Here is a 13,159-nt window from a genome sequence, read left to right as displayed (position 1 = left end):
TCTCTGTACTTTATCTGGCACTGAACGTTATTCCCTTTATCCTGCATCTGTACACTGTGGACGGCTTGATTGGAATCATGTATAGTCTTTCCGCTGACTGGGTAGCACGCAACAAAAAGGCTTTTCACTGTACTTTGGTACACGTGATAATAAACTAAACTAAACGTTTCCTTCAAACATTGTCTGTGAAGCTTCTATTCTGGGAAAACAAATTCTCACTGTCCACCATATCTCTGCCTCTCATAATTTTGTAAAATTCTATCAGACTGTTTCACAGTGTGGAAACAGGGCCTCGAGTCCACACCCACCAATAGTCACCCCGTGCACGAGCACTGTGGTAAACTCGGGGGACGAATTTACACTGTTTTATGGAAGCCAATTAATAGCCCTGTCCCACGGTACGAGTTCATTCCAAGAGCTCTCCCGAGTTTAAAAAAAATCAAGCTCGTGGTAAGCACGGAGAATGAACGTAGCGGGTACGTCGGAGCTCGGGGACGTCTCTTAGCGGCTCGTAACGCCAACGGCAGGTACTCAGGAAGAATCGCTAACGGGAGGTAAGCACGGGAAGACTCGTGAAGATTTTTCAACACGTTGAAAAATGTCCACGAGAGCCCCGAGTACCGACGAGTGGCCATTACCGTAAATCTCCGAGTTCGAATCAGGGCAAACTCGGGAGAACTGTTGGAACGAACTCACACCGTGGGACAGGGCTTTAACCTACAAACCTGTACATCTTGTGTGGAGTGTGGGAGGAAACCGAAGCACCTGGAGAAAAGCCACGTACAAACTCCGTACGGGCAGCACCCCTAGTCAGGATCGAACCCGGGTCTCTGGCGCTGTGAGGAGCGGCTCTATCGTTGTCTCCCTCAGTTTGTAACGGTGCGTGGTGGTTTCCCAAGCTTGTGGCCAGGGCTTATTTCTCAATGCACCTTATTGAATCCGATAGACTGGGTCCCCTGCCAATAAACTCAAAACTAACATGACAGCAATGCATCCTAGAGCCAAGCCAAGAACAACTTCCACATATATTCATTCATTCATTCATTCATGAGTAATGGTGGCATAGAGTCTTCTTCTCCTTCTACTCCTTGCCTATGGCGTGCACAGCCTAAAGTTGTAGGACACTTGTTCTATTTCATCTTACTTGATTGTGCACGCCAGGTTGATTGCATTCGTCGAAACAGGTGAAGGTTGCAATCTCCCACCTCGCATAGTCTAACAGCGTGGAAACAGACCCTTCGGCCCAATTTGCCTGTGCTGACCAAGAGTCTGATGAAGGGTCTCGACCCGAAACGACACCCATTCCTTCTATCCAGAGATGTTGCCTGTCCCGTTGTGTCTCTCCCCATCTAAACGTCCCATTTTCCTGCATTTGGCCCATATACCTTTCATCTTTTCCTATCCACGGACCTGCTCAAATGTCTTAAATGTTGATATAGTACCCACACTGTCACGGGGAGAACGTACAAACTCCGTAAAGAAAGCACCCGTAGTCAGGATCGAACCTGGGTCTCTGGCGCTGTGAGGCAGCAACTCTATCGCTGTGCCACCCTTTAAGGCTGAGTCTGAGAAGGGTCTCAATCGGAAACATCATCCGTCTATTCATTCCACAGAGGCTGCCTAATCCGCTCAGATCCTCCAGCACTTTGTTCTTTGCTCAAGATACTAGCACCTGCAGTTCCTTGTGTCCACCATCTAGTTGGGTTGACTGGCGAGAGTAGGAAAGAGTTAAAAAAAATAACATTGTTGTCCCAGTTAGTTTTGTACTTGTGAACTTTGAACGCAGATTGACGGCTCTTATTTATACAGCTCCCTTAATGGAGGCAGTGTTTTGTTTGGTTTCGTTTAGAGATGCAGCGTGGAAACAGGCCCTTCGGCCCACCGAGTCCACGCCGACCAGCGATGCCCGTATACTAAAGGGCCTGTCCCACTTTCACGACTGAATTCACGACCTCTGCCGAGTTTGCCATCGACTCATACTCGCAGCATGGTCGTCACGAGGTCGTAGGTAGGTCGTACGTAGCAGGCCGTGATGCTAGTCGTAGGTACTCGTGGCATCAAGTAGGTCGGGGCGTTTTTTCTAGCCTGATGAAAAATGTCCACGAGTAAAAAAGGTCGTGAAAGTGGAGCCCGCCCTTAACACTATCCTACACACACTAGGGACAATTTAGCTAATTAACCTCCAAAACTGTTCGTCTTTGGAGTGTGGGAGGAAACCAGAGCAACCGGGGAAAACCCATCGCAGGCCACGGGGAGAACGTGCAAACTCCGTACAGGCAGCAGCCGCAGTCAGTGCAATTAAACAAAGATGATACTTTGCCACAAAGATGTGAGCAGAAGCTCGGCCAAAGTTTGTGGTTGTATGGATGAGCTTGGAGGGAGGGCAGAGGATCATGACCTTGAGGTCAGAAGACAATGCAGCAGAATGTGGCCATTCAGCCCATCAGGCCTGTTCTGCCATTCACTCATGGCTGATCCTCAGAAGAACAAAGGGAAGAGATAAGACTTTATGCCTTCCATCACAGAGAAGGTGTTGAAGATTCACTGGGATGGATGTTTGTGTTAAGTGTGGGTCTTGGGTTTTTTTGTCATGTAAAAGACTGTAGGAATGACATTTCGTTCAAACCTTGTCTGTTTGAATGACAATAAAAGGCATTCTATTTTATTCTATCTTTTTTTCCCCCTCTCAACCCCATTCTCTCCCCATAACCTCTGACTTCCTTACTAATCAAGAACCGATCAATCTCTGCTTTAAGTACAGGGAGTGCAGCGTAGGTTTACAAGGTTAATTCCCGGGATGGCGGGACTGTCATATGCTGAGAGAATGGAGCGGCTGGGCTTGTACACTCTGGAGTTTAGAAGGATGAGAGGAGATCTCATTGAAACATATAAGATTGTTAAGGGCTTGGAAACACTAGAGGCAGGAAACATGTTCCCGATGTGTTTAAGAAGCAACTGCAGATGCTGGAAAATCGAAGGTAGACAAAAATGCTGGAGAAACTCAGCGGGTGCAGCAGCATCTATGGAGCGAAGGAAATAGGCAACGTTTCGGGCCGAAACCCTTCTTCAGACATGTTCCCGATGTTGGGGGAGTCCAGAACCAGGGGCCACACACACAGTTTAAGAATAAGGGGTAAGCCATTTAGAACGGAAACGAGGAAACACTTTTTCTCACAGAGAGTGGTGAGTCTGTGGAATTCTCTGCCTCAGAGGGCGGTGGAGGCCGGTTCTCTGGATGCTTTCAAGAGAGAGCTAGATAAGGCTTAAAAATAGCAGAGTCAGGGGATAGGGGGAGAAGACAGGAACGGGGTACTGATTGGGGATGATCAGCCATGATCGCATTGAATGGCGGTGCAGGACTCCTGCACCTATTGTCTATTGTCTAGAAATACCTAATGACTTGTCTTCCACCGATATCTGTGGCAATGAATTCCACAGGTTTGTAGGTTAATTGGCTTTGGTAAAATTGCTAATTTCCCCTAGTGTGTGTAGGATAGTGCTAGTGTACGGGGTGATCGCTGGTTGGGGTGGGTCAGAGGGGCTGTTTCCGCGCTCTTATCTCCAGAGTCTCAAGTAAAGGGGACGGACATTGTTGGTCATCGGGCCTGTTACTGTGCTGTCTATCGTATGGAGATTGGGCACAGTCGTTGTGTTTGAATTTTTAAACCATAGCTTTCAATCTAAAGAACTTGTTGCAAAACCTGCTCTACCGTCCAACCCTCACGTAGGCCGCAGCCATTTGTGTGACCACGTGACCGTCCGGCAGCTCAACCAGTCGCTCCACCTCCTGTGTGTGTTTCTGTGGAATTCATCGCCACTGACGGCTGTGGAGGCCAATATTTTTAACGGCAGAGATAGATAGATTCTTGATTAGTACGTGTGTCAGGGGTTACGGGGAGAAGGCAGGACCTCGGCAAGGCCAGCAGCATAATCAAGGACCAGTCTCCCTCTTCTCCCCTCTCCCATCGGGCAAAAGGTATAGAAGTGTGAAAATGCACGCACACCTCCAGATTCAGTGTTTAGGAAGGGACTGCACATGCTGGAACAATCGAAGGTAGACAAAAATGCTGGAGAAACTCAGCGGGTGAGGCAGCATCTATGTCACCCATTCCTTCGCTTCATAGATGCTGCCTCACCCGCTGAGTTTCTCCAGCATTTTTGTCTACCTCCAGATTCAGGGACAGTTTCTTCCCGGCCGTAATCAGGCAACTGAACCATCCTACAACAACTAGAGAGCAGTCCTGAACTACTATCTACCTCTTTGGTGACCCTCGGACTATCCTTGATCGGACTTTACTGGCTTTACCTTGCACTGAACGTTATTCCCTTATCATGTATCTGTACACTGTAAATGGTTCGATTGTAATCATGTATTGCCTTTCTGCAGACTGGTTAGCATGCAACAAAAACCTTTTCATTCTACCTTGGTATACGTGACAATAGGGCTCTTAAAAATAGCGGAGTCGGGATATGGGGAGAAGGTAGGAACGGGGTACTGATTGAGGATGATCAGCCATGATCACATTAAACGGCGGTGCTGGCTCGAAGGGCCGAATGGCCTACTCCTGCACCTATTGTCTATTGTCTATAATAAACTAAACTGAAACTGCGAATGGGGTTAGGAGGGAGAGTTAGATCGCCAATGATTGAATGGCAGAGTATACCCGATGGGCTGAATGGCCTAATTCTGCTCCTATCACATGAACTTTCTCTTTTCCATGCAGTCACGGACCATGTCAGTGGACCTGCAGTCAGACTCGTCTCTCCAGGTTGAGATCTCGGACGCCGTCAGTGAGAGGGACAAAGTGAAGTTCACCGTGCACACCAAGGTACGGGGGGGGGAGTGGGGAATGGAGGGGTGGAACGGCTGCTGGAGTCTGTGTTGCCCCTCCTGTGACACGTTCATCTTGGCTGGCTTAGTTTAGTTTAGAGGTAACAGCGCGGAAACAGGCCCTTCGGCCCACCGAGTCCGCGCCGACCAGCGATCCCCGCACACTAGCACTATCGTACACACACTAGGGACAATTTACAATATTATAGCCAGTTAGCCTACAAGCCTGTACGTCTTTGGAGTGTGGGAGAAAAAACGAAGATCTGTGGAATTCTCTGCCTCACTAATCAAGAACCGATCAATCTCTGCTTTAAGTGCAGGGCGTGCAGCGTAGGTTTACAAGGTTAATTCCCGGGATGGCGGGACTGTCATATGCTGAGAGAATGGAGCGGCTGGGCTTGTACACTCTGGAGTTTAGAAGGATGAGAGGAGATCTCATTGAAACATATAAGATTGTTAAGGGCTTGGAAACACTAGAGGCAGGAAACATGTTCCCGATGTGTTTAAGAAGCAACTGCAGAAATGAGGAAACACTTTTTCTCACAGAGAGTGGTGAGTCTGTGGAATTCTTTGCCTCAGAGGGCGGTGGAGGTCGGTTCTCTGGATGCTTTCAAGAGAGAGCTAGATAGGGCTCTTAAAAATAGCAGTCAGGGGATATGGGGAGAAGGCAGGAAAGGGATTCTGATTGGAGATGATCAGCCATGATCACATTGAATGGCGGTGCTGGCTCGAAGGGCCAAATGGCCTACTCCTGCACCTATTGTCTATTGTCTATTGTCTGTGTCCATGTTCTCCAGAGATGCTGCCTGGCCCGCTGAGTTCCTCCAGCACTTCTAACGTTTAAACTCACCTCAAAGTACCAGCAGGGCCAGGCCTAAACTCGGGGAAAACCCACGCAGGTCACGGGGAGAATGTACAAACTCCGTACAGACAGCGCCCGTGGTCAGGATCGAACCCGTGTCTCTGGCGCTGTGAGGCAGCAACTCTACCCGCCACTGCGCGACGTGCGCTGGCCATGCGATCCACTTGTTGCGGCCGTTTACAGGGTTGTGGTCGGAACGCTGCTCTTTATTCCGTCGCCTCTCTCCCTTTCAGACCAACCTCGCCTACTTCAAGCAGCCGGAGTTCTCGGTGGTGCGGCAGCACGAAGAGTTTATTTGGCTCCACGACGCCTATCTGGAGAATGAGGATTACGCCGGGATCATAGTGAGTGCTTGCGGCCGGGAGTGGACTGGGTGCCTGCCGCGTGGACGCCAGCTCCGGTACAACAAAGATTGTTAAGGGCTTGGACACGCTAGAGGCAGGAAACATGTTCCCGATGTTGGGGGAGCCCAGAACCAGGGGCCACACACACACACAGTTTAAGAATAAGGAGTAAGCCATTTAGAACGGAGACGAGGAAACACTTTTTCTCACAGAGAGTGGTGAGTCTGTGGAATTCTCTGCCTCAGAGGGCGGTGGAGGCAGGTTCTCTGGATGCTTTCAAGAGAGAGCTAGATGAGCTAGATAGGGCTCTTAAAGATAGCGGAGTCAGGGGATATGGGGAGAAAGCAGGAACGGGGTACTGATTGGGGATGATCAGCCATCACATTGAATGGCGGTGCTGGATCGAAGGGCCAAATGGCCTCTACTCCTCCACCTATTGTCTATTGTCTATAACTTGCCCCAGGGAGGGACGGCACTGGGCGAACCCCCCCCCCCCCCCCGCACCGTCCCCTCTCACACTCCCCCTGGGGTCAGACACACAGGGTGAAACTCCCCTCTGCACCGCTCCTAACAAGTGTCTTGTAACCCTAACCCTAATGCATGGTTGTGTGGAGAAGGCAGGAGAATGGGGTTAAGAGGGAGAGATAGATAGATCAGCCATGATTGAATGGCGGAGTAGGACCTGATGGGCCGAATGGCCTGATTCTGCTTCTATGGCTTATTGACCGTATGAAATGTTGTCCCCGTACCCGGAGGAGGCCGGGATTGCCCTTCACGCCGCCGGAACGCCTGTGCTCTTTTCCCCCCTCTCCGCAGATCCCGCCCGCGCCCCCCAAGCCCAACTTCGACGCTTCAAGGGAGAAGCTGCAGAAACTCGGCGAGGGAGACGGATCCATGACCCGCGAGGAGTTCGCCAAAATGAAGCAGGAGCTGGAGTCGTAAGCTGGGGTGGGGGGGGGGGGGGGGGGCGCGAGGATGGGGGGGGACAACGACAGATTGATTGATTGATTATACCTTTAATAATCCTTTACAGGAAATTACAATGCCACGACAACTTCAAGACAGACACAACACCACACATTTCCTCAAATAGCTTCCATACTTAACAAGTTAAAATACAAGTTAAAATACAATGAATGAAAAAAAGTGCAGTTATTTATGCGCATTATATAATAATAATAATAATAATAATATCTTTTATTGTCATTGCACGTCAGTGCAACGAGATTTAGTGTGCAGCTCCACTGATGTACAAGAAAGGTAAATAAATACAATACATAAATAAGCAAGCTGAATTGATTGACGTGACCATCTGAGGGAGACTGTCCAAAGGGGGTGAGTGGGGGGGCACTCATTAGGGCCGGTTCAGAGCCGCTATAGCTCTTGGGATAAAACTGTTCCTCAGTCTGGAGGTTTGGGCGTAGAAGGCCTTGTAACGTCTGCCGGAGGGAAGTAGTTGAAACAGACCGTGGCAGGGGTGTGATGAGTCCTTATGGATGCTGAGGGCCTTCCTGAGGCACCGCGCGCGTGTGGTAGATGCCCTCCAAGGCTGGTAGCTCTGTCCCGATGATCCGCTGCGCTCTGTTGACGACGCGCTGAAGAGCTCTCCTCTCCACCTCCGTGCAGCTGAGATACCAAACTGAGATGCCATACGTTAGTATGCTCTCTGTGGTGCAGCGGTAGAACGTTGTCAGCAGATCCCTCCCTCGTTGTCAGCAGATGCTATATAACCTTATAGCAACTGGTATACAAGACTTCCTATGTCTCTCAGTTTTGCACATTGGTGCAATCAGTCTCTGACTGAAGGTGCTGCTCTTGATCACCTTCAGGGCGTGGAGTGGGTGAGTGGGGTTGGTCATTATTGAACCCAGTTTGTTCAGAGTTCTGGCCTCTGCCACCTGCTGGACCGTTCGTTGCTCAGCCCCGACCACTGAGCCGGCCCTTCCTGATCAGCTTGTCCAGTCTGTTTTTGTCCGCTATGCGGGCGCCATCTCCCCAACAGGCCACAGCAGAAAAACAGAGCACTGGCCACCACTGAATGGTAGACACTGCACAGCAGGGGTTGGCAGATGTTAAATGACCTCAGCCTCCTTAAAAAATACAGTCGACTTTGTCCCTTCCTGTACACCGCCTCCATATGACCCTTCCAGTCCAGCTCACTGTCAAGCTGCACCCCAAGGTACCTGTGATTAGCGACCACCTCCACCTCAGTGCCCTTAATGGTCATTGGTGTTGGTTGAGTCCTCCTCCTCCCCCTCCTGAAGTCCACAACTATCTCCTTGGTTTTTGTGGTGTTAAGATGGAGGTTATTGTGTGCACTCCACTCCACAAAATTGCTTATTATGTCTCTATACTCCTCCTCATTGCCCCCTTCGATGAGGCCGACAACAGCTGTGTCATCCGAAAATGTCTGCAAAAAGCAGCTGTTGGTGTTATATTGGAGATCCGCAGTGTAGATGGTAAACAGGAATGGAGCCAGCACAGTTCCTTGTGGAGCCCCTGTGCTGCTCAAGATGGTGCTTGAGACATTGTTCTGTAGGCGCACGTAATAATAATAATAATAATAATACATTTTATTTATGGGCGCCTTTCAAGAGTCTCAAGGACACCTTACAAAGATTGAGCATGTAGAGGAAAAACATGTAAGCGGAATGAAATAAATAGTAGAGACATGACTAGTACACAAAGTAAAGACAGAATTCAATACAAAACACAATATGAGGCAATTAATGCACAGATGAAAAGGGAGGGGGACGTGGGGCTAAGGATAGGCAGAGGTGAAGAGATGGGTCTTGAGGCGGGACTGGAAGATGGTGAGGGACACGGAATTGCGGTCAAGTTGGGGGAGGGAGTTCCAGAGCCTGGGAGCTGCCCTGGAGAAGGCTCTGTCCCCAAAACTGCGGAGGTTGGACTTGTGGATGGAGAGGAGACCGGCTGATGTGGATCTGAGGGACCGTGAGGGTTGGTAGGGGGAGAGGAGGTCAGTGAGATATGGGGGGGGGGGCAGATGGTGGAGGGCTTTGTAGGTGAGGACCAGGATTTTGTAGGTGATCCGGTGGGAGATGGGAAGCCAGTGAAGTTGTTTGACTGGAGTGATGTGATGCCAGGATTTGGTGTGGGTGATGAGTCGGGCGGCTGCGTTTTGGACCAGTTGGTCTGAGGGAAAGGTAATCCAAACACCACAGTACCAGTGATGGATCCACTTTCATCTTCTCCATCTTCTCCCCTAGCAGTCGGGGCTGAATTGTGTTAAAGGCGCTTGAGAAGTCAAAAAATGTAATCCTTACAGATGCATCAGTAGTGTCCAAATGTGTGTACGCCCTCTGCAGCATGTAAATGAGGGCATCATCGACACTGACGTTAGGCTGATATGCAAACTGTAAAGGATCCATTTGAGTTGACACACTAGTCCTGATGTAGAAGAGGACAAGTCTCTCAAATGTCTTCATAATGTGTGAGGTGAGCTCTACTGGTCTGTAGTCATTGTGGTGAGTGGGATGGGTCTTCTTTGGGACAGGTACCAGGCAAGATGTTTTCCACAGCCTTGGGACCTTCTGTAGACGCAAGCTCAGGTTGAACAGGTGTGTTAGATGACGCGGGAATTGGTCGGGGTGGTGGTGTGACAGCCACCAAAACGAGGGCAGGACAGGTTTGGAGGGATACGGGCCAAACGCACACAGGTGGGACTAGTGTCGCTCGGGCATGTTGGCCGGTGTGGGCAGGTTGGCCTGTTTCCACTCTGTGACCGTATCTAGCGAAAGCACGGAAACAGGCCCTTCGGCCCACCGAGTCCATGCCAACCAGTGATCGCCCCGTATCCATGGCCAGAGTGAGTCCCACCGCACATTGGAGGAGCAGCACCTCATATTTCGCTTGGGCAGTTTACACCCCAGCGGTATGAACATTGACTTCTCCAATTTCAGGTAGTCCCCGCTTTCTCCCTCCTTCCCTTCCCCTTCCCAGCTCTCCCACAGCCCACTGTCTCCGCCTCTTCCTTTCTTCCCACATCAGTCTGAAGAAGGGTCTCGACCCGAAACGTCACCTATTCCTTCGTTGTCTCTGTACTGTACACTGACAATGACAATCAAAGTTGAATCTGAATCTGAATCTGAGAGAAGGAATAGGTGCATCTATGGAGAGAAGGAATAGGCGACGTTTCGGGTCGAGACCCTTCCGGGTCTCGACCCGAAACGTCGCCTATTCCTTCTCTCCATAGATGCTGCCTCGCCCGCTGAGTTTCTCCAGCATTTTTGTCCACCCCGTATGCTAGCACTGTGCTACACACCTGGGGACAATTTTACAATTTCTACTGAAGCCAATTTACCTACAAACCCTTGGGAATGAGGGAGTGAACTTTCTCACACAGAGGACAGTGGGTGTATGGGACGATGTCCCAGAGGCAGGGACGATAACAGCAACATTTAAAATACGCTTGCAAATACGCTTCCAAATCTGAGGAAGGACATTATTGCCATAGAGGGAGTGCAGAGAAGGTTCACCAGACTGATTCCTGGGATGTCAGGACTGTCTTATGAAGAAAGACTGGATAGACTTGGTTTATACTCTCTAGAATTTAGGAGATTGAGAGGGGATCTTATAGAAACTTACAAAATTCTTAAGGGGTTGGACAGGCTAGATGCAGGAAGATTGCTCCCGATGTTGGGGAAGTCCAGGACAAGGGGTCACAGCATAAGGATAAGGGGGAAATCCTTTAAAACCGAGATGAGAAGAACTTTTTTCACACAGAGAGTGGTGAATCTCAGGAACTCCCTGCCACAGAGGGTAGTCGAGGCCAGTTCATTGGCTATATTTAAGAGGGAGTTAGATGTGGCCCTTGTGGCTAAGGGGATCAGAGGGTATGGAGAGAAGGCAGGTACGGGATACTGAGTTGGATGATCAGCCATGATCATATTGAATGGCGGTGCAGGCTCGAAGGGCCGAATGGCCTACTCCTGCACCTAATTTCTATGTTTCTATAGGTACATAGATAGGACAGGTTTAGAGGGATATGGGCCAAACATGGGCAGGTGGGACTAGTGTCATACTGTCGTTGTGTCCTTGGGCAAGACACTTCACCCACCTTTGCCTGTGTGTGAATGTGTGTGAGTGATTGGTGGTGGTCGGAGGGGCCGTAGGCGCAGATTGGCAGCCACGCTTCCGTCAGTCTGCCCCAGGGCAGCTGTGGCTACAGAAGTAGCTTACCACCACCGAGTGTGACTGAGCAGTGAATGAATAATGCGATGTAAAGCGCCTTGAGTATTAGAAAGGCGCTATATAAATCCCATCCATTATTATTATTATTAGTGTAGATGGGGCATATTGGTCGGCATGGGCAATTTGGGCCGAAGGGCCTGTTTAATTCTATGACTCTAATAATGCTGTATCTCTCTGTGGCTCTAAAACAAAAATATTACATACACTGGAGATCTGAGATAAAAAGAGGAAATGCTGGAAAGACCCAGGAGGTCAGGCAGCATCTGTGGAGACAGAAACCATTAACATTTCAGGTCTGGGATTCTTCATCAGACTCTTCTTCTTTTCGTGTCCATCTTGTTACAAATGCTGCCATCGTCCGTCCTGAAAAGGACGCAAGCTTCCGGCGACCATCAGTGGGAGGCCATCACTTGTCGCAGTAGATGACATTCTTGCCATAGAGGGAGTACAGAGAAGGTTCACCAGACTGATTCCTGGGATGTCAGGACTTTTTCATATGAAGAAAGACTGGATAGACTCGGCTTGTACTCGCTAGAATTTAGAAGATTGAGGGGGGGGATCTTATAGAAACGTACAAAATTCTTAAGGGGTTGGACAGGCTAGATGCAGGAAGATTGTTCCCGATGTTGGGGAAGTCCAGAACTAAGGGTCACAGTTTAAGGATAAGAGGGAAGTCTTTTAGGACCGAATTGAGGAAAACTTTTTTCACACACAGAGAGTGGTGAATCTCTCGAAATTTTCTGCCACAGAAGGTAGTTGAGGCCACAGTTCATTGGCTATATTTAAGAGGGAGTTAGATGTGGCTAAAGGGACCCAACCAATTGTTCAAGCGCTTTTGATTGCAACAGGCGCCTTAATTTAGTTCAACAAAGAAACTGACAAGTTATGGACAAGGTATGGAGAGAAGGCAGGTACAGGATACTGAGTTGGATGATCAGCCATGATCATATTGAATGGCGGTGCAGGCTCGAAGGGCCGAATGGCCTACTCCTGCACCTGTTTTCTATGTTTCTATGATGGTGGTAGCAGGATTAGCTCGGGATACTTCCAGTTTCCAGCCCCGCCACGTGGACGCTTCTGCTATGGGGCTTCATCAGACTGCGAAACAGAGACACAGCCAAGTTGGTCAGGATGCAACCCGGGTCTCTGGCGCTGTGAGGCAGCAACGTCGGGGGGGGGGGGGGGTGGAGAGGTACATGCGGCTGTGTTGACCAGTGCCCAGCCACTGATGACCTGTCCTTGTCCCCACAGCGAGTACCTGGCTATCTTCAAGAAGACGGTGGCCATGCACGAGGTTTTCCTGCAGCGGTTGGCTGCCCACCCTGTCCTGAGGAAGGACCACAACTTCTACGTCTTTCTGGAGTACGATCAGGATGTAAGTCTGGCACCTCCTGGTGGCCGGTGGTGGTGGGGGGGGGCAGGCTCAGCCGGGGGCCACACACACAGTTTAAGAATAAGGGGTAAGCCATTTACAGCGGAGACGAGGAAACACTTTTTCTCACAGAGAGTTGTGGGAGAATGTACAGGCAGCACCCGTAGTCAGGATGGAACCCGGGTCTCTGGCGCTGTGAGGCAGCAGCTCTACCCGCTGCGCCACCATGCCGCCTGACGTGTTTTAGCAGGCCACAAGGGCCACATCTATAGAATCTCTGGAGAGAACGAATGGGCAACATTTCGGGTCGAGACCCTTCTTCAGACTGATGTCAATAGGTGCAGGAGTAGGCCATTCGGCTTCTTCGAGCCAGCACCGCCATTCAATGTGATCGTGGCTGATCATCCCCAATCAGTACCCCGTTCCTGCCTTCTCCCCAGATTTTGATATCGTTCTAGAGATTACTCCCTCTTGCCGCTAAGTAAAGGGGAACGTCTTTGTACGCATGCAAGCTCACCTTCAGAGCTTCTTCACAG

At 49.9% G+C, this 13,159-nt stretch overlaps 1 protein-coding gene across 2 annotated transcripts in view; it reads left to right on the top strand.

Annotated features, from left to right (window-relative positions):
* The window catches only part of LOC116968648 (sorting nexin-32-like), a 50,618-nt gene that overhangs the window by 11,202 nt on the left and 26,257 nt on the right, over positions 1-13,159 (top strand). For both annotated transcript variants that reach the window (XM_033015417.1, XM_033015416.1), the window contains exons 2-5: positions 4,725-4,829; positions 5,927-6,037; positions 6,854-6,975; positions 12,503-12,626. In XM_033015417.1, the coding sequence (XP_032871308.1) occupies positions 4,725-4,829; positions 5,927-6,037; positions 6,854-6,975; positions 12,503-12,626 (462 nt within the window). The remainder of the gene's footprint in view (positions 1-4,724; positions 4,830-5,926; positions 6,038-6,853; positions 6,976-12,502; positions 12,627-13,159) is intronic.

This window comes from Amblyraja radiata, chromosome 45 (genome assembly GCF_010909765.2).
Source record: "Amblyraja radiata isolate CabotCenter1 chromosome 45, sAmbRad1.1.pri, whole genome shotgun sequence".
NCBI classification, from domain to species: Eukaryota; Metazoa; Chordata; class Chondrichthyes; order Rajiformes; family Rajidae; genus Amblyraja; species Amblyraja radiata.
This window is presented reverse-complemented; position numbering and strand designations above follow the sequence as displayed.